Source organism: Artemia franciscana, chromosome 2 (assembly GCF_032884065.1).
Source record: "Artemia franciscana chromosome 2, ASM3288406v1, whole genome shotgun sequence".
Classification (NCBI taxonomy): Eukaryota; Metazoa; Arthropoda; class Branchiopoda; order Anostraca; family Artemiidae; genus Artemia; species Artemia franciscana.
The window spans coordinates 26534563-26555346 of record NC_088864.1 but is presented as its reverse complement, the minus strand read 5'-3'; the positions used below and the strand labels follow the sequence as shown (position 1 = coordinate 26555346).

At 34.6% G+C, this 20784-nt stretch overlaps 1 protein-coding gene across 1 annotated transcript; it reads right to left on the bottom strand.

The window, feature by feature from the left end:
• Positions 1-8671: 8671 nt before the first annotated feature.
• On the bottom strand, positions 8672-18182 carry LOC136039390 (toll-like receptor Tollo). The gene is made up of 2 exons (XM_065723085.1): positions 15975-18182; positions 8672-9854 (listed from the first exon to the last, which is right to left on the bottom strand). Exons 1-2 carry the CDS (start codon positions 18108-18110, stop codon positions 9132-9134), a joined length of 2859 nt encoding a protein of 952 aa, XP_065579157.1. The 5' UTR covers positions 18111-18182; the 3' UTR covers positions 8672-9131.
• Between the last annotated feature and the right edge of the window lie 2602 nt (positions 18183-20784).

Here is a 20784-nt window from a genome sequence, read left to right as displayed (position 1 = left end):
CTAAAGGTCATAAATTTTATTGTCATCGGTGGTGGTATCAAGGGAGAGAGCAATAACTTGTGAGATAGAGAATGGTCCACGGACTTTAAATTGGTTTCTCAATTATCAAGCCTAAAAGTTTTGACATTTAAAACTACAAGTTTTCGTATCAATTTCGTTTAGGTAAAGGTTCTATAGAAAAAAGCAAGGCCAAAAAATGGGATTAGATTTTCCCTCCTCTGCCCAACAATAACAGATTCAAGACGTTTATGATTTTTCTCAATATCCTATACATATACTTGTTTACATACACTTGTATACGCAGTTATGGCATTTAAACTACAAGTTTTCGTATATAATTCGTTTGGGTAAAGATCAGTTCTTCAGAAGATGGTATGTAGGCTAAAAATATGGGATTAGATTTTTCCTCGTCCGCCCAACCAAAACAAATTCAAGACATTTATCATTTCTATCAATATCCTACCCATATACTTTTAATTTTTACGAATTTTCAATACCTCTTAAAATACATTCCTGCACACAAGTCAGCTAATAAAAGTAAGAAACTCCTTAAATGTCCGGAGAAAGTGATGATGCTGAAGCTAGAAAAAATATTCCTTCTTAGGGCACTACTGGGTATTGACACGTTTTTAACTATAGCATCAAATCTTAGCGATTCCACACAGGCTTCATTAAACATAGCTTCACTGTTTAGCTTCACTAAACATATACATCAGATTGCTTAGTCTCTCGTCGCCCATTGCTGATCTAAGATTGACTTTATTCAGGCTCACTTGGAAAATTTAATAGAAAAAAAAGTCATATCCAAATTGTAGAAATGTCGATATTTCGGGGAATAAAACTGAAAATTCTCTGCCTAATTGCTCTTGTGGTTTGCCTCCTTTCAAACAGTTCGTTGTAACGAACTGTAGTAAGGAGTGGCCCGGCTCAATAGTAACCGAAACTCTAAAAAACAGAATTTGATACCAATAGATATATCAAAAGAATCGGATTTTAATGTTGATTTTAAACATATTGGTTTCATCCAGTTTAGTCATACCCATCAAAAGCTACAAGCCTGAGAAAATTTGCCTTATTTCAGAAAAAAGGGGAAACATCCCCTAAAAGTCATAGAATCTTAATGAAAATCACATCATCAAATAACCCTACAGTAGACGTTTCAAGCTCCTATCTGCAAAAATGTGGAATTTTGTATTTTTTATTTTTTTTTTGCCAGAAGTAAGATCACGGATGCATGTTTATTGGTTTTTTCCAGGGTTGATCGTATCGACCCAGTGGTCCTAGTGTCGCAAGAGGGCTCATTCTAACGGAAATTAGAAGCTCTAATGGCCTTTTCAAGTAACTGAAAAATTGCAGGGCAACTAGGCCCCTTCCACGCTCATTTTTCCCCAAAGTAACCGTATCAAAAATTTTGAGATAGCCATTTTATTCAGCATAGTCGAAAAATCTAATAGCTATGTCTTGAGGATGCCTTAATTCCCCACAGTCCCCGGGGGAAGGAGTGCAATTTATGAAGATTGCCCATTGTTTACATATAATATTGGTTGTTGGGAGTATACAGATGTTTTCAGGGGGGATTTCTTCTGGTGGTGAAAAGGGGGGTCAGGTTGATGGGATTACGTGAGAGGATCTTTTCATGGAGGAATTTATCATGGGGGGAGAGAATTTCCATGAAGGGGGGTCTAGATTTTCCAGTATTATTTAAAAAACCCAATGAGAATATAAATAAAAAACAAGTTTTTCAACTGAAAGTAAGGAGCAACGGTAAAACTTACAACGAACAGAAATTATTATGCATATGAGGGGTTTGTCCCCTCTTCAAAACGTCGCTCTTTACACTAAAGTATTTTTAGTAATTTCAAAAGATCTATTTATTTTAATTAAACGGTCTTTTTTATTCAGGGATCATTCTTAAGAAATTGGAACAAAATTCGAACTTTAGTGTAAAGAGGGAGATATTGGCGGGGGGCCCTCATATAGGTAATAAAAAATACGAATATAGAAGTTCGTTACGTAAGTTAATTCGTAAGTTACGTATATTTATTACCAAAACAACATTCGTAAAAAAAAGTTAAAGGTTCTAGTGACCTTTTCAAGTAACCAAAAACATTTGGTGGGCAACTAGGCCCCCTCCCCCGCCCTTTTTCTCAAAATTGGTCCGATCAAAACTTTGAAAAAACCATTTAGCCCAAAAGAGCAAAAATTAATGTGCGAATTTCGTTTTAATTATTCATGTGCGAAGAGCCAAAATAAAAACCTGCATTCATTCAAAAACTATCAGAAATTAAATAAAAAAACAAGTTTTTTAACCGAAAGTACGGAGCGACATTAAAATTTAAAACGAACAGAAATTATTCTGCATATGAAATGGGCTGTCCCCTCCTAAACACCCTGCTCTGTACGCTAAAGTTTGACTCTTTGTCACAGTTATACTTTTTAAAACAATAACAAACAATCAATTGCTTGATCAACCGACTAATCACGTTTTTCTAGTGTTTAGAGGTACAAATAAAAAAAAAGTTACTTTCCATAAGGATTCAATAGGCCCTGTTTAAACTCTTATTTAAATAATTTCAGTTTTATTGTTGAAAGTTGACATGACTAACACAATTGGCACGCAACAAGTCGCGTCAAAATAGTCTGTCAAAGTTTGAATAAACCCTCCGCAACATGAATTTTATTTCATCGGGGGAGGGGGTTAAAACAATGACGAAAATCTTAAAAGTCACTTGCTTTTTAGATTATATGAGATTACTTGAGAAATGCCATCATTTTCTTGGTTTCGCATGAATTTAATTAAACCTTCGTCGATTGAAATTACACCTTGATTTTAGTTTCCCGCCTTAAATCTTTTAATAAAAAGAAAACACCAAGTTAGCGTTAAAAAGAAAAGCCATTTGACAAATATACCAAAAAGCAGGTTTGAACCGTTGCATCGTGGTAACCTCATCCATCGTCGTCATATCCCATTGTGATCGTTGACATTACAGCTATCTCTGATATTACAACCATCAAGTAATCATTCAGCAGATGAATAAAAAAAGAAAGAAAAATAGTAATCCTGGTATTTTACACTGTTCCCCTTTGTTACCCCTTGTTAACATGAAGCTATTGCTTCTCTTCTAACCGTATATTTTGCTATGCGTCATTTTCGTTACCGATTCAATGTGATCTTGCTCATCTGTAATTTTGCAAGACAGCGTAGATACACAAGACTTTTTCCGGATTTCCCCCGGTAATTATACTTTACCTTAGTTATGCTGTTATATAATCCCGTAAAAATCTTGTACGTTTTATTCAATATACCCTCCGAAGCATTTAAATTACATGCTATCGTAATTCGAAATTATCGTGCTATTCTTTAGTTTTAAGTCATGAGGCGGAAAAACAGCATATTCAACTTAATCAAGAAATTCTAGTGTGAATTCAATTGCTCCTTCCTGTTTATCCTTTACAAAATTCTGCATTTTATAGGATTTGTATGTGATATACGCTGTTGCTTCTCTTTTAACTGTAGATTTTGTTTACGATTTGGTATGATCCTCAGATTTGTTTGTCGTCTGGTTTCGCTGTTCATTGTTGTTCATCATTACCTCAGACATTTTTCAATGCCTTTGCTTTAGCTGTCAGATTCACTCTTCATCTTATATAATTTCACACGATGTCATAGATACCAAAAAACTTTTTTACCAGCTTCTAACCACACATCGCTGTACAAATTTTGTTTGGAATTCAGCGTGATTCTTGCGATCGTTTGTTCCATCCCTTTTGCTTTGGCTGTTGTGATTCTCGCTTTCACTTGTTTTCTACCAATATATTTATTCGAGCTTCATTTGTGCTCAACATTATCTTAAACATTTGTTCCATGCCCTTTGCTTTCGCCGTTAGGGTTGGTCTTCTCACGTTTGATGGTCTTGGCTGTTGGACAACAAAATTTTCTTGCTGTTCAAAAGAAGTATCATTTTCAACCACTGGAACTTGGCGTTTTTGCTTTTCTTATTTATTGCTTTGAGTTGTTGCAATCCTTGATTTCGACAAAGGGAGCATAACAACGTATTAGGCAATGTCATGGTTGCAGCGGTAGCTTCGACCTAATAAAAGACGAACATAGCCCACAGTAACCAAATAAATATTGAAATCCCCTACAAATGGCGTTGGATCGAAACAAAAAGAACACCATTAAAATTGACTTGACCAAAAACCTCTCCGAGGACCAAAAATCGTGAAATAATTAGCTTATTAGCAATGTCTATAGCCTAAAAGAAATTTCTAACACAAAATTTCTTTTTATCTTTCAACTTTCAATATATTATTTTTTTTTTAGCTAAGTAAATCCAAATTACTGTACTTAAATCATATCATGTTGTTTATACTCTATTTAAGAGAGCAGGCCTTGAAAAACAAGTAGCGCCTTTGCAAATTTACAAATTCCCTTTCTTAGTGTTTCGGTTACTGTTGGCCTGGTCTTTTGTGTATCATAAATACCCAAGTGTTTCGGTTTTGGTGCCTGATATAGTTTTGCCAGCTTCTGCTTCAGACAGTCTTCTATCATTACATCCTTTGTCAACGTCTCTAGAATTACCAACATCCTTAGTTATTACTAATTTGAAAACGATCAGATATTTAAAAAAGACCAAGTTTTTTCTAATGAAAGTAAGGAGAAATTTTCAGATGGAACAGTCCGCAAGAAATTTTCAGCAAGGAGGGAATTGTCCTGGGGGAATTTTAACGGGAAGATTTTTCCATGGGGGATCTTTTCGTGGAAAATTTTCTTCGGGGGATTACATACGATGGGGGAGGCGGACTTCCTGCCGTTATCTGATAAAAGATCACAAACAATATAAATAAAATAAGTTTTCCTTCAACTGAGAGTAAGGAACAACAATAAAACTTAAAACAAACAGAAATTATGCCGCAAATGAGGGGGGTTTCCCCTACTCAATACCTCAATCTTTACGTTAAAGTTTCTTTAAAACGACACATCTTTTACAAAATGCTTTTACAAATCTTTTGTAAATTGGAACGAGAAACTTTTATAAGGTACTAAAAATTTAGCGTAGCGAGTGAAGGGGAAGCCCCCCTCGTATGCATTATAATTTCTGTTCGTTTAAAGCTGTAATGTTGCTCCTTACTTTCAGTTTAAAACTGCTTTTTTGATTGATCAAACAGTTCGTGGTAATGAACTGTAGTAAGGAGCGACCCGGCTCAATAGTAAACGAAACTCTAAAAAACGGAATTTTGATGCTAAAAGATACATCAAAAGAATTGAATTTCCATGCTAATTCTAAATATATATGTTTCATTGAATTTAGTCTTTGTCATCAAAAGTTACGAGCCTGAGAAAATTTGCCTTATTTTGGAAAATAGGGGGAAACATCCCCTAAAAGTCATATAATCTTAACGAAAATCACACCATCGCATTCGGCGTATCAGATTATAGCAAATTATAGCAAAATTTTCAAGCTCCTATGTACAAAAATGTGGAATTTCGTATTTTTTGCCAGAAGACAAATCACGGGTGCGTGTTTATTTGTTTGTTTTTTTTCTTTTCCCCAGGGGTCATCGTATCGACCAAGTGGTCCTAGAGTGTCGCAAGAGGGCTCATTCTAACGGAAATGAAAAGTTCTAGTGCCCTTTTTAATTGACCAAAAAAATTGGAGGGCACCTAGGTCCCCTCCCACGCTCAATTTTTTCGCAAAGTCAACGGATCAAAATTTTGAGATAGCCATTTTGTTCCGCATAGTCGAATACCATAACAACTATGTCTTTGGGAATGACTTAATCCCCCACAATCCCTGGGGGAGGGGCTGCAAGTTACAAACTTTGACCAGTGTTTACATATAGTAATGGTTATTGGGAAGTGTACAGACGTTTCCAGGGGGATTTTTTTGGTTTGGGGATGGGGTTGAGGGGAGGGGGCTATGTGGGAGGATCTTTCCTTGGAGGAATGTCATGGGGGAAGAAAAATTCAATGAAAAGGGCGCAGGATTTTCTAGCATTACTATAAAAAAAACAATGAAAAAACAAACATGAAAACGTTTTTTTCAATTGAAAGTAAGGAGTAGCATTGAAATTTTAAAACGAACAGAGATTATTACGCATATGAGGGGTTCTAAAAATACTTTAGCATAAGGAGCGAGGTATTTAGGAGGAGATAAATACCTCGCTGTTTATGCTAAAGTATTTTTAGTAATTTCAACTATTTATTCTACGGCCTTTTTGATTCAGGGGTCATGGACAAAACTTACGATTTAGTGTAAAGAGCGAGGTATTAACGTGGGTACAAACCCCCTCGTATACATAATAAAAATATAAGAATATAAAAGTTTGTTACGTAAGTTAATTCTTAAGTTACGCATATTTTTTACTAATAAAAACGTTCGTTAAAAATTAAAAGTTCTAGTTGCCTTTTTAAGTAACCGAAAAATTGGAGGGCAACTAGGCCTCCTTCCCCACCCCTTATTTCTCAAAATCGTCTGATCAAAACAAAGAGAAAGCCATTTAGCCAAAAAAGAATTAATATACAAATTTCATTTTAATAATTTATGTGCAGAGAGCCAAAATCAAACATGCATTAATTCAAAAACGTTCAGAAATTAAATAAAAAAAAACTAGTTTTTTTAACTGAAAGTAAGGAGCAAGATTAAAACTTAAAACGAACAGAAATTACTCCGTATATGAAATGGGTTGTCCCCTGCGCAATCCCTCGCTCTTTACGCTAAAGTTTGACTCTTTGCCACAATTCTACTTCTTAAAACAATTAAAAGCTTTAGCGTAAAGAGCGAGGGATTGCGGAGGGGACAACCCATTTCATATACGGAGTAATTTCTGTTCGTTTTAAGTTTTAATCTTGCTCCTTACTTTCAGTTAAAAAAAACTAGTTTTTTTTATATTTAATTTTAGCCCTAAAAAGCGGCATAGAACCACATTTTCGTACAGCCTACTGTTTGAAGTACCGTCAGTCAAACGGTTACCAAAAACAACCCGTATATAGTTCCTCTGGAAAACATCTAGCAAAACCTCCGTCTCCCAAAGTACCCACATTTCAGAACCATACTTGGCTACTGTTCTAAGCAGGGGAGTGGGATGGCTCTTATTGTGGAAGCAGTAATTCTCAACGAAAATCGTTGGTCTTGAATATCAGCATCGCGATACAAAAAAAAAAATGAATCCAAATGTCAAGGAAGCAGTTGAAATCTAGGTAAAGGAATCTGGGGGGGGGGATAATTTTACCCCTCATGAATTTTGAAAACGTATTTCTTTTTCATTAAGAAAAATAGAAAAATTCCACCTCTTTTCACTAGTCTTTGAAAGCACCCTTTTCAATCTTAATTTTAAAAAATTAAAGATCCTTGCCCCACACCATATTCCCTTGAATAGATGCCATTGCAAGAACCTCTCTCATATTAAAAAAAGTCAATTATATTTTGAAAAGTAAATACGATTTAATGATGTCTTTTTCTCGATGTATTATTAGACAGAAGTTAAGCTTTACTGTAAAGTTTGGAGGATTCAGTAGGGTAGCAACCCCCTCATATTTAAGACAACTATAAATGTGATATTAAAAATATAATGACAAAAAAAATAAAGAAGAGTTTTCTCAAGTAATTTGAAGAACAACTCTAGAGCTAGAAACGAACAGAAATTAGAATGTATCTGAGGGGGTATCCGCCATCTTAAGCCCCTGTTCATTATGCTAAAGTTTCTTTTTTTTCTTTTTTTTTTATTCTTCAAGAACTAATGTTCCAAAAGAAGAACAATTTGAAGTTCAATGTTGTTTTATTTTTATAAAAATACTTCAATATTTGAATTGTTTTTATCCGTATTTGCTTAAACAATAAAATTTTAAGTTTAAGCCTTGGAAGGCAATTGGCAGATAAAAAAAAACATGAAATTAATGATTATCTATATACTTTAAAACGATTTCATCCAAGCAGTTGTGGAACTTAGGCGATTTTGCCAAAGTTCGTTGTTTTGAGTACAAAAAAGTCTAAGAATAAAAAAATCCAAACTTTTACTTTAATCTTAGGAATAGAGACCATAGGAACATTAGAAATCTTAGGGACCAAAGATAAATCTTAGGAATGGAAATTAAAAATACGAAGTTATTCAATCTAAAATTAATATTTTTTTCACAGATGTGCCTCAAGGTATAAATTGTACTGTAACAATGTTTTTTTTCGTTATTTATAATTTCCTCCAAAGCGATGGGAGACATGTTGCACTAGCCAAAACCCTGGTGTGTGTATATCATAACGACCGATAGGTGTATTGAAATAGCTTAGACCTGGTGTAATTTAACATGGCTCATATGTATGTGTCAGCCAGCCCATATGTGTGCATACACGAATTTCCATATATGTGTTAAGTCTATGGGATATATATATATATATATATATATATATATATATATATATATATATATATATATATATATATATATATATATATATATATATATATATATATATATATATATATATATATATATATATGTGTGTGTGTGTAAATTAATTTATATAAATTTATCCTTTATTCAACAGGTCGGTGTGGGCAACGACTTCCTTTCCAATTTAGTATCTATAAAAAAAATGTACGCAAAATAAAGTCCTGAGTAATTGTATCCAAAAACACTAGTAGTCTATGCATCTTAAAGACATACAAAAACAAATAAATAATATGTACGTTTAATGGCAAATGGAAAAAAAGTACCAATCGTAAATACACATACTACAGAACCACTATGCCTAAAAATTGACTAGAATGCAAGTAGATACTATTCCCATAGCGTTTTGCATATTTTTTTTTTTAAATTAGCGCTTACTCTTACTAATTGGCAAGCTTAAAATATAAACTAATTAAGAAACTGAAATAGAACGTTCTTAATTGTTATGGGTGACCTTTTTTTGTTTACTTTTTATAATTCGACACTACTTCTTAGAACATCGAGGGAAATTGTAAGAGTCAACTTTTACTACAATCTAGCTTAAGCATTGAGCACACTCGAAAAAAAACGGCTTTAAATATTATCACAGATTACAGAGGGCACTTTACTAAACGAACTAAATCTTATTGCTTTAAAAAGCATCCGTAGGTACCGAGAATATGATGAAATAACACAATCACAATAATCATACAATGTAAGCAGGAAATTTTCCATCTGATGTATAACTGATTATTTGTGGATTCATTATTAACTTTTGACCTGTGTGTCGTGGCATGGTTTCAGTAACGACACAGCAAAACTGTTCACAAACTTGATCTCTGTAATCAGACCGCATTGTGTAATTCCTATTAAAACTGCTATGGGGATTATTGTGAACACAATGGTATACTGGCTCATCAATGCTCATGTACACATGTTCTGTGCTCTGGGGATGAATACACAAAGTGTTGCAATTCTGATTTGGCGTTACAGAAAAGTGTCTTATGGAACTAGGATATTGAAAATTACAAGTCATATGTGCTCCTGAGTGACACGGCTCTTTTTGAGCAAAGGCTGTCTTTCTAGGATCATTTGAAGGAGGAGTCTGTTTAATCAGCGTTGGCCAAAATCTATCACTACCCCACACGAGAACAGTAGAATTTTTAATTGTTTTATTTAATTCAGTATCGACATCGTCGTCTAGCAGAACTATTACTGTCGGAGCAATTAATATTGCCGAAGAAATGGCTTTTCTAGTTTCGGGCCGATCCCATTCTGTTTCAAGGAAAGCATTAGAACCAATAATGAGTATTTTGGCGCATGACGCTGCTGCAATGTGGAGATTTTGCTCTGGAGAAGCTCCTCCATCTCGGTGCTGCATATAGATCTTACCCCGCTGCTCTCCATTTTCAAGTACTGGACAAAGTATCTGAAAAAGAATCTCGTGGTGAGGATATTATCAACAAATTTAAATCTTGGTTTTCAAACTAATTCGTAAAAAAGGAAAGAAAACTTTCTAAATTAAGTTAGAATAAAGCTTTGAAAATCAGGGGTATCAAATTTTTGTCAAATATCGAATTTCTTAGACTCCCCGTTTCATCCTCTCCTCATCCACTCCAACCAAAACAACTTGGACAAAGTAATAATTCACCTTCTTAAAGATCTATATTTCGCAGCTGTAAACAGAAAAAAAAACGTTTCTATCTAATCAAAAGGCCAGCACCTATCATTCTTTTTAACTTCAATTTATCTTATATAAGGAGTTCAGGTCTTAGAACATAACTTTCATGACTGTAAGAAAAGGATACAAAATTTTCTTATGAAGCTAATAGTTAATTTAGGTAACTTTGACAGTTCAGCTTTTCATTTATTTTTTTCTTTATGGTCCAATTTTCACCGCCTTTTTTTACAGTGACGGATCCAAATTGGGGCGCGGGGGCGCGCGCCCTCCCTAACGTAGTTGTGGATTTGGAGATGACATCAAATTGCCATATTAAATAACATATTTTTCCTAGAGGGTGAACAATTTTTCATTTTTTTATGGCAGAGTGGTTTCTATAGTTTACTATTTTTTTGTATCAATATTTTTACATCATTTAATTTCAACAGATTTATTAGAACTTTAACCCTAAGTAGATTTTAGATTAAATTTGCGATCATTACCACAACCTACCTACGGCGTATAATCGTTGAGGCTCCCTTTAAATTGCTGGTATTTCTTTGTTCGTAAGTTTATCGGAGTAAAATATTTTGTGCCCCCACTCCCGCTAAGAAAAATCCTGGATCCGCTCCTGCTTCTTTAGTAAGTTTATATGACAAGAATGCAGCTTACTAGAAGAACATGCTTTTGAGTGCCAAAGGAAATATATTCAATTGGTAACTGGTAGTAAGAAATTACTGAATTTACACGGACTGTGTAGCCTACATGAAAAAGCAAAAGACAGTTTGCTTTCGAGTGGTCCCTTAGAATTCATGCAGGTAACTTTGTCAAAGCAATTACGATCTGGCTAACCATTATAGAAAAAAAGGGAAGTAAAAACTCTTGATAAGTAATTATTCTAAGGCGAAGGTACCCAAAGAGGGTTGCGAAAAAAACTTTCGAGGGTTGATTCTAGACGTAGGTAAGAATAATTTAACATAAAAAGCCAATAAGTATCTAATGATAGAATTGTTTTAGAAAATATGTTGTAACCTACGCATAGGGGTGAATGTTAGGAAAAAGGATGGTCAATCATGGTTTAAGACTGTTAGCCCCTATTCCAATCAATCTCAAGAAAACTTTCAAGTCCATTTTTTTCCTTGGGAAAATTATAATTCAAGACTTTTTTGCCGCAAAGCACTCATGAAGCGGCAACCTTCATAGCCAGGAAACGGACATAGCTTTGTATTGCTGTGTTGCCCTCGGGGGGCTTTCTCTTACGACAGTGTTTTTGTTTTTCTTTCTCTTTTACTTACTCACTTACTCAGGAATAAAGTTGTTCAAGAATAAATGTAAAATTAACCATAATTAAGGGCTTTATTAATGATATATGTTTTTTTCTCAGCATTGATGCTGTTGACTTTCTGCTTGTTCAAAATCAGTTTGAAAACCACTTAAATACTTTCATATCTGAAAGAGCATATAAAACACATTCTAAAAACAGATAGCCTATACTGCCGTTTTTTGGCATTTGAACTCTCTGGACGTTCAAGCTTAAACGGAAAAGATTACTTTGAAAATGAGCTATGCAAAACAATTAAAAATACTACAAGTTTAAGAACTGTATTACTAACAAATCTGGCACAAGACCACAATTTGATTATAAAAATGGATTATAGATGTATAACCTTTTAATATAAACACAAATAATAAAACAAAACTCGCTTTTGCATTCCTTTAAATAGTTTCATTTGAAAACCACTTTCTGATCAGACGCGTATTAGGGGCTTGGACTTGCACCCCTACTTTGAAATTTCAAGATCCTTTTTATTAAAAAATCATTTATGAAATAAAAGCTTTTGTATTCTTGGACCCTTTTCCGCACAATTCTCTTATCTGTTTTTTCAACGTTTTCCCCTCCCACCCTTCTCCAAGGAAACAAATTTGTGTCTACGGGCCTGTGTAGGCTATAATCTCTCAAGCTACTTATAATATCACTATAATGAACTCTATAGAATTTGAGATATTATTGTTTATGTAGGGATAGAAGGGGAAAGTTGGGGAGTCTTTTGAAAAGGTAATATCAAGTAAGACCATAGACAAGACTGCTAGTAATCTTTATTGGTTATATTTTAATAGGTTTATACTTCGGCTTTGCTTCAGTGGTTGCTTGCTGTCTGCCACCAAGAGTTAATCTTGATACGCGACTTGTTCCAACACGTCTGGCACACTTCCACCTAGCGGCTCCTCTTAGCATCACTCGGGCACACTTCCACCTCAAGTGGTGAGTACCGCATAGTGTCAACGATTTTGAGAGTGAACAGCCCTTCGGCACTGCTAAATGCAGCTCATTACTGCTGTTAGTCAGTTTGAAATTAACACACATACAGGGTGGTAGATCTGGTCTACACGTCTCCTTTGCGTAACCTCCCGGTGTGGCTATTTTTGACCATTGGGCTTATCCACAGTGAAGATTTTAAAAGCCCGTTTCAAACTTTCGGCATTGGAACACACAGTCCAATAAAATTCATTCTTTTTTTTGTAAATAGTCATAATTTTTCTTGATTTTCTCTTCAAACTCTTTATAGTTTTCAATAGGGTGTAAAGATTTAAATAAAATGAAAGCCTTGCATTTCATAGATATATTAATTTTGACTATAAGTTTAGCCTTATCTCTGGTACTAACTACGAAAAATTAACAGGCATATTTTTATGTTAGGTGAACAAACTTACTTTTTCTTACGTTTCTCTTCAAGTTCTTTATAGTTTTCAACTCAGTGTCAGGATTTAGATAGCCTGAAAGCTTAGTTTTTCCTAGATACACGAATTTTTACTACATGTTTAGCCGTTTCTCTGGTTTAAACGATGAAGAATAAACCGGAATAATTACATGTGAGATGAATAAACAAATGTTTCTTACTTTTCTCTTTAATTACTTAATTTAATTTATAGTTTTCAACGGGTGTCGGGTTTCATATAAATTGAAAGCTTGTTTTTCTGTAGACATACAAATTTTGACCCAAGGTTTAGCTATTTGTGTATTGTTGATCTTCGAATACACAGCCAATGCTAATATAGCATTTGCCATTATTTTTTGTGGGTATTTCTCGTCAACATTTGGCTCATGATACCAAGCTGTCGGTTTAGTGCAAAAGCAAACTTTTGCAGATTATCTAGAGCCATATTTGGCTCATTAGCCTCCCCCTTACCTCCTAGCTTTTTAAGATATTTTTTATTTAAATAATAACCATCTACTGTAGATCTACAGTGTCTTAACTGTAGAAAGTTGCTATCGTATCGGCACTGTGGAAGAAATTGAATTTTTCCTAGATTCCGGCATTTTAGTGGTGCGTTTTTATCCATGGGAGAGGGAGGGGGTAAACCTATAATAAAAGTTTTATATCTATGAAAAGCGATGCTTTCATTCGATCTGAAGCCTGACATCCCACTGAAAACTAAAAAGAGCTCGAAGAGAAAAGTAAGGAAAAGTATGCTTATCTAACTAAAAAATCAGAATTTCATGCTACAATTGGTTTCTAATTTCGAATTTTTGGCACAGTTTCTAAAATCTCCGCAGTGCGTAAGCGCACTGGTCAAAAATAACAAAACCAGATGATTACTTTATCAAAATGACCGTGAGACACGTGGACCACAATCGCCACCCTGACTTTTGAGTATTTAGTATAAATTTATATTTAAAGAATTATGCCAGTCCCTGCCTCCCTAATGCATTGTAGCAACTGATTATATTCAGTGTGGTGGCGGAAAATTGTCGGCGCCTAATACCTACGAAAAATCTGAATTTTAGATGAATGAAATAAGTAAGAACAACTTCCAAGAATATAATTTCCTTCCAGCAAAAAAAAATAAAATAAAAACTAACGACACAAGATGAAAAGGCATGAAAAGAAATAAACATTTCACAGCCTTTTAAAAAATTTTATTCTTGTTTTCCTTTTTTCAAGGAAAAAAACAGTCTCAACAATGAAGTCTTCAAAATTATTTCCTACCATTCACGACGTGAACAATTAGAGGGGTACAATGGTTTATAGCCGAAAAGTTATAAATTCTAACCAATGTCGTACCCAGAGGGGGGGGGGTCAGGGTTTAAACCCCCCAAACCCAAAATGTTTGTCCGGCTAATAAAAAGGTGGCAAAATGCACATAACAAAATTTTGGCTAGGTTCTTAAAAGTTTTTTTGTACCCTTCCCCCTAACAAAAATTATTGATAAGCCCTTGATTCAAAACGAACATTTAACAAATACACGACGCTGATCTGCACAAGGGCTCCATGGCCTGAAAAAGATAAGGAAGATACACGTTATATTTAAACACTAGCTTGTAAAAAATAACAAAAAGAGGGACGAAGAGAGAAAAAGGGGGGAGACAGGGAGGAAGAGAAAAAGAGATTGGGAGGGATTTCAGCCATCTGTGAGACTTTATTCTGATTATTAGAGCGGTTTCAATGGAACCCAAATAATTTTTAATACTAGCAAAGGATTTATCAAAATTAATGAACAAAAAAAAAATATGAAAACCAAAAAAAGTTTTAATAAGTAAAATGGGTTTCATTTTTGAGAAGGGGTATCTCAAAAAATTGGCAAGACTAGAATAGGGTTAGACCTGCTGATTCTGTTTGAATAAGCTCATTGTCTTCTTCTGATATGCAAGGCAAGTTATTGCTGGAGAACTAAAATTAAATTCTAGGAATCATACCCATCTTCAACACAATGATTTGTTTAGTTACTAGTTTTAGTTACTACAAGAATTACCGGCACTTCAAGCTTAATAGCTCATATACAAAAAATGTGTTTTTATCTATAAAAAAAACCCTGAAATAACCATTAAGGTTATGCTGCCCTTATGGCATCAGGCGAGAAATTTACAACATAAAACAAAATCGATTTATTTCAAATTAAATTTTGTTTTGAGCAATGTCAATTTGTATTAATCTATGGTATTTCCTTGAATCTTTGATGAAACTGCGGTTCATTGCAAGGTATAACCATGGTAATGGTCATGACTTAGAAGATGAGGGACAAGATTCATAGTCCCCTCTCCCTCTCCGAAACAAAGTTATGGATACTTCCCCACCAGGAAGAAAATCAAGAAGTTGTGCAAAAGAACGGAAAACAGTAATTTTATTCCTTCATTTTTTGAAGGAATTTTCCATATTTGAGTTTTTTCATTTCATTTTTCATATTTTGAGTTTGGTAGCAACATATCTTTGAGGTAATAGGACTAGAACGTTTTACCTTGTTTTTCTTCGTTGAAAACTATTCATGCGTTTTCCTTTTAATCAACACAACAAATTAACTTTATTATCGTATTAAGCACATACAGGTAAAAATTACCCCTGTACTGAAGTCCCGAGACATTGATTAGTTTTAAGACAGATAAAATACTAAAAGATATATCAGTTAAAGATCCATAACCTCGAAGGTTAATTTTTTAATTGGGCTTTGGATTAGGTACACTGTTCCGCTAACGGATGTTCTTAAAATTTATCTTTTTATGTTATCCAAAATAGCAGGAGTCAATTAAAAAATTGGAGGGACCAAAACCGTGAAAAAAGAATAAAAAGGAGAGACATGCTGAGAAGGAAGCGGCAGGCGCTACTGAGAGATAGTGTAGCCACCTGGCTAATTATTTATGAGAGATAATAACCGCTTTGAAACCCAACTCCCAAAATACATATTAGTACCACTGTGATGAACGGAGTATTGATAATTAGATATGGTCATTATGTGATAAGAAGTCACTAAACATAAAAGTGCTTAGGTAGGGAGCCAAGACGTATCATTGAACCCAGCATGGTCATTGTCATTAGTGACAACAAAGTTTATTTATTCTCAGGCATATTCACAATTAGCAAAAGCAATTTAACAGCTAGTGTTTTAGTACCTTACCTGTGTAACAAAATGCTCATCTTTAAGACTATAGCAAACACAAAGGTCAAACATCTTTGACTTCTTGAAATCTTGCTTTTCAGCTGCCCAGCGACTAACCAGCCACCCTTTTACCGCCCTTCGGCGTATTACGACGAATACAGCTATCATTAGGGCAAAAAGTACAACTGTCAGTACTACAGCTATTGTTATAGGTACTAAATTTGGCATTGAGGGTGCAGAATAAATAACCAAAGCTTCGCCGGAATCACAAATTTCTGTTAATGCTAGCATACTCTGAAACACCCCTAGCTCATTAGTACAAAAGATGAGGGAAGATTGTTCTAATTTTAAGGGTGAATTGTCTGTCCAGGTATTCAGCGTCATTGCCAAATTACATCCACAGGTCCATGGATTTTCATTTAGAGATAAAATTTCCAACTTTGGATTAGATATAAAAATCCCATCTGGTAAATTGGTTAATTCGTTGCCAACTAGATTAAGTATCTGCAAATTTCTGATGTGAGAAAATGCTTCTGGGAAAATTGTTTGAATTTGATTGTTTTGTAAATAAATTTCCTTCAGACTCTCGAGAGATTCGAAATCCCATGAATATATTTTCTTCAGAAAATTATCTTCAAGATGAAGAATTTCTAAATTGGCTAGTCCGTGAAATGTTCTATTCTGAAGGCTATTTATTTGACTCGAATTCAAAAATAACGACTTTAGGTTTTTCCTTCCAATAAAGCTATGACTTTTCATCTGAGAGTATTGATTACCGTCAAGAGCTAAATGTGTAACGTCCATCGGTACATTAGCAGGAAGGACTGATGAGCCTGTATTCGAGCATTGTACATAATTATTAGCCCATGGATTATCATGATAACAAACACACCCAGCTGGACATGCCATCTCGCAGTCACAAGCATCGAAGTCACAGCAGTGACAGAGTGCGAAGCAATGAGATTCATATGAGCAGAGAAATTCATCTTTTCGCATTTCAAGGAGAGATCGTGTGCCCTGATTATCTACTAGTTCACATTCTACGTCACTTGCGTCCATTAATTCTGGTTGAGAGGTTGCCGAATTAATAAGTCTTGGAAGCCATTCAAGAGAACAATCACATACTAAAGGATTATTTCCAAGGTAAAGACTCGGCTTAGAATGTGCTAACGGGCTTAGCCAAAATGAGCTGATGTCCAGATGTTTAAGTTGATTCCACGTCAAATCGATTCTCGTTAAATTTAACTTCCCTACAAAAGTGTTTTGAGCCACTTCACTTATCCGATTATGGTTCAAAATCAAGTTTTGCACTTGGTTAGGCACATTCAAATCCTTGATTGACTGGATTAAATTGAAACTCATGTCGAGGGATTTCAGGCTCAGTTGACCTTGCAGCTCAAAGTAGTTTCCAATTTCACTAATTTCATTTCGGCGCATATCAAGCTGTTCAAGATTCTTAGGTAAAAAAGAAAAGTCAAACAATGAGATTCGGTTTTGTGAGAGAGTGAGTGAACGCAAATTTACCAGTCCATTAAATACTCCATTGATATCTACTATCTCATTATTGTCAACATTTAGTATTTGCAAACTAATTAATTTGTCAAAAGCACCTATGTCAATGTTTCCCAATTTGTTATTTGATAAACTTAAAGTCTTCAACCTTATAAGATGCTTAAATACCTCTTTTTGAATAGTAGTCAATTCATTATTGTCAAGAGTAAGTATTTCAAGATCAGGGAATGTTTCAAAGGCGAAATTTTCTATATTCCGAATGTCATTTCTAGACAAGTTTAAGGACTTTATGCCTGAAGTCTTCAAAAATTTGAAAAAGTCCTGTTGTAGGTTATTAATTTGACATCCATGAATAGTTATATCACTAAGTCTCGTAAGCCTCTTTAAGGAAAAATCACTCACAGCACTTTGCATAGAAGGAAAACTGGAGCCACATACCACAAATAAGGAGACTGTCCGTTCTGAAAATGACGGATTGTTTATTAAGTCTCTCGTTACAATATGACTGACTTCTTGCAGTTTTTCAACCTCACAAATTAATTTCAAATCTCCAAATTTATCAAGCTCAGACGTATACGCACTCCAAGTACACTGACACTGTCCGTATCCAAACAGTAAAAATACTAATGCAAATGCTAACATTGTAACGAAATTAGTTCAACATGAATCTTATTGCATTGCCAACAGCTCAGCATTAACTGTTTGGAAACAATACTGGATTCCTCAAGCTTTGAAACATCTGATAGAGGCGAAGAGGAACTCGCGGAGCAGCAAAACTTTTAACAAGGAACATTTCAAATTAGGAACTCTGTATAGGGATCTAATACTAAATAAAAAAAAAAAAAAGAAAAACATCTGTACTTTATAATTTTCTTACGATGTTTTCTTTAGTCCGTGAACTGGGCATGGGCTGGAAAGTGTCTAGTCGCCAATGGCTTTGAATTGGAGTGTATTTATTTGGCTCATTATCGATTTGGACAAACATTTTCGTACCTTTTCCTCAAAAATTATTCAGATTCTCTAGAGAATAAAATTTGGCTAAAAAAGGTAAGCAAGTGAATGCTAAATGTGATTAGGTCACGTTTCGGTCTCGGCCTCTATAATAGATTGTGAAATTTATATATACATACTATATACATACATTGTGAAATTTAAGTAATATTAAAAAATATAACTTTTTCCACAAATAATTTATTCGATCACCACCCTTATGTTTCAGAAGTGAAGGGTGTCGGAGAAAGACGTCAAAACTGGAAGGAGTATTATCAACGTAAGAAATAATTTTTTTTTTTTTTTTTTTTGTAGAGGAAACCATTCTGAAAGATAAATCTGAACAATACTAAGCAAAAGGGGAATTATGTAACACATCATCATCATCATCGTTTTCTTTATAACTTATCACAAAAAACTGGACAGAAAGCCCAGGAAAAGACGGAGTAAAAATAAAGAAAAGAAAAAAAAGACAACAGAAATAAAAACACACTACAAACTACGACAACACTACGACAACTACAAACAAGGGGTAAATAGAAATGACCAAAGATGGGGAGACTTCCGGAATTAGGTAGTGAAATCACAAATACGCTTCTCAATAACTCCAGCTGAGTTCACCAAATGATACTTTCTTTGCAGAAAAGAGTTACTTGTCCAAGTTGGAAGTTCCATTAAATACTTCGCAAATTTAAAGTAAAGGAGATGAACTTGCTTTCTTTTGCTACAATTAAGGAAAGACCAAGAAGGAGCAAGGGCAAGTAAGTATGGAACTGTTAGGCTATTATATAAGTGAGAACAGTGAACTCTACTTAGATACGAAACATTTGAATCCAGGGAGGCATGCGCAGCCCGGATCCTACTGGCATAATTTTTAATTGCCAGGTTTACAGTTTCTTTCAGTTTTGCTCCAATAGGCATGCCCAGGTAAGTAAGGCTGCTAGCAAAAGAAACCTCAGAGCCGGATAGACTTATTGAATTTCTATTCCCTTTATAGTTGAATGGTAGAACAACTGTTTTATCAGTATTGAAGGTCCAACCAATGTGTTCGTACTCGTCTTGGAGAAACTCAAAGGTTGAAGTTTATCCTTGAAAAGTGCAGGAAAGGCTTAGTAGCTCATCTGCAAACGTAACTAACGAAAGATCAACTCCTTTGAAGATAAAAGTACAGTTCAGCTTATCCTGAGCACCGGTAACCTAATGAAATTGTAGAGAACTGGTAAGAGTCCTAAGAGTTCTCGGAGAGACAAAGGCCCGACAACCTTACCTCTGTAAATGATTCTGGGCTGCTACCCTAAATTTTATTTTATAAATAATATGCCTAGTGCGAGAAATGTGTGTTACATTTTTTATTTATTTTGATATGAATACTGAAATTAATTTATTTCTGACGTTACTTTTAACCTACCACCGTAGCCGCTTAGCCATTGTAGGTGGAAGCTTATGTTTATTTTTCATTGCTTATGTTGCATCTTCACTGTATTCAAATTACATTAAAAATAACAAAACTAAAGATCTCGGAGAAACTACATCGTAAAGCTGCTTCAAAATATTTCCTGGATCATTAAATATTGCATTGGCTCCCTCGTTGGTAGGGGTGTCAATTCATAGATTTTAGGGTGAGGGGGCAATGCATTTTTTAAAACGTGGGTAATCAAATTTGTCATTACTTTTAATTTTTTGATGAAAACACTAAAAAAGACGTTTTTCAATCAAAGACCCCTAAAATATATTTTCAAAGTCTAAAGGGGAGCAAAAAGATATAGGATGCTTATTCCCCCCCCCCAATCACAACAACTGCTATTACCAATAAAAACGACTGCTATTTCCATATTCATTCTCTTGATTTCTGGGGGTAATGATAAATTTAGTCCCTAGCCTCAGAAATAGATGTCGTCGTCCATATATGTTTCTTTAATCTACCTACCCAGTTTCAAACAACCATGTGTTTCCTTTTATAAGATTTTGTCTCTTTCACTAGTGTAATTTTTGAGGGGAGATGGGGTTCAATCATAAAAAATATTCATTTTATCATTATGTATCACATTATAAATTAAGTCATTTACGTACTCCGATTATTTTTCTAGGAGGGGGGGGAGGCAGGGGTGTGACAAAATGCATTAACAGGCAAAATTTTGTAAATATAGAGCCTACATCGTAAAAAGTTTTAGGTTGACCTGGTCCCTAAGGGTAGGGCTGGGTACTGCATTGCCTCTGCTACACTACTATAGAGGGTTCAGCAATGTTCGTTATGTTTTTAGTCCTTCTTGTGGTTAACATTCTTCAAGGAACTTGGACCTTAGATAAAAATCCAAAGAGAATACTT

Bases quoted from the DNA above. Each gene is read 5' to 3' on its own strand.
- LOC136039390 (XM_065723085.1), bottom strand. From the start codon at position 18,110: ATGTTAGCATTTGCATTAGTATTTTTACTGTTTGGATACGGACAGTGT. The intron at 9,855-15,974 runs GTAAGGTACTAA...ATTCTTTTTCAG, and splicing joins ATGAGCATTTTGTTACACAG to ATACTTTGTCCAGTACTTGA.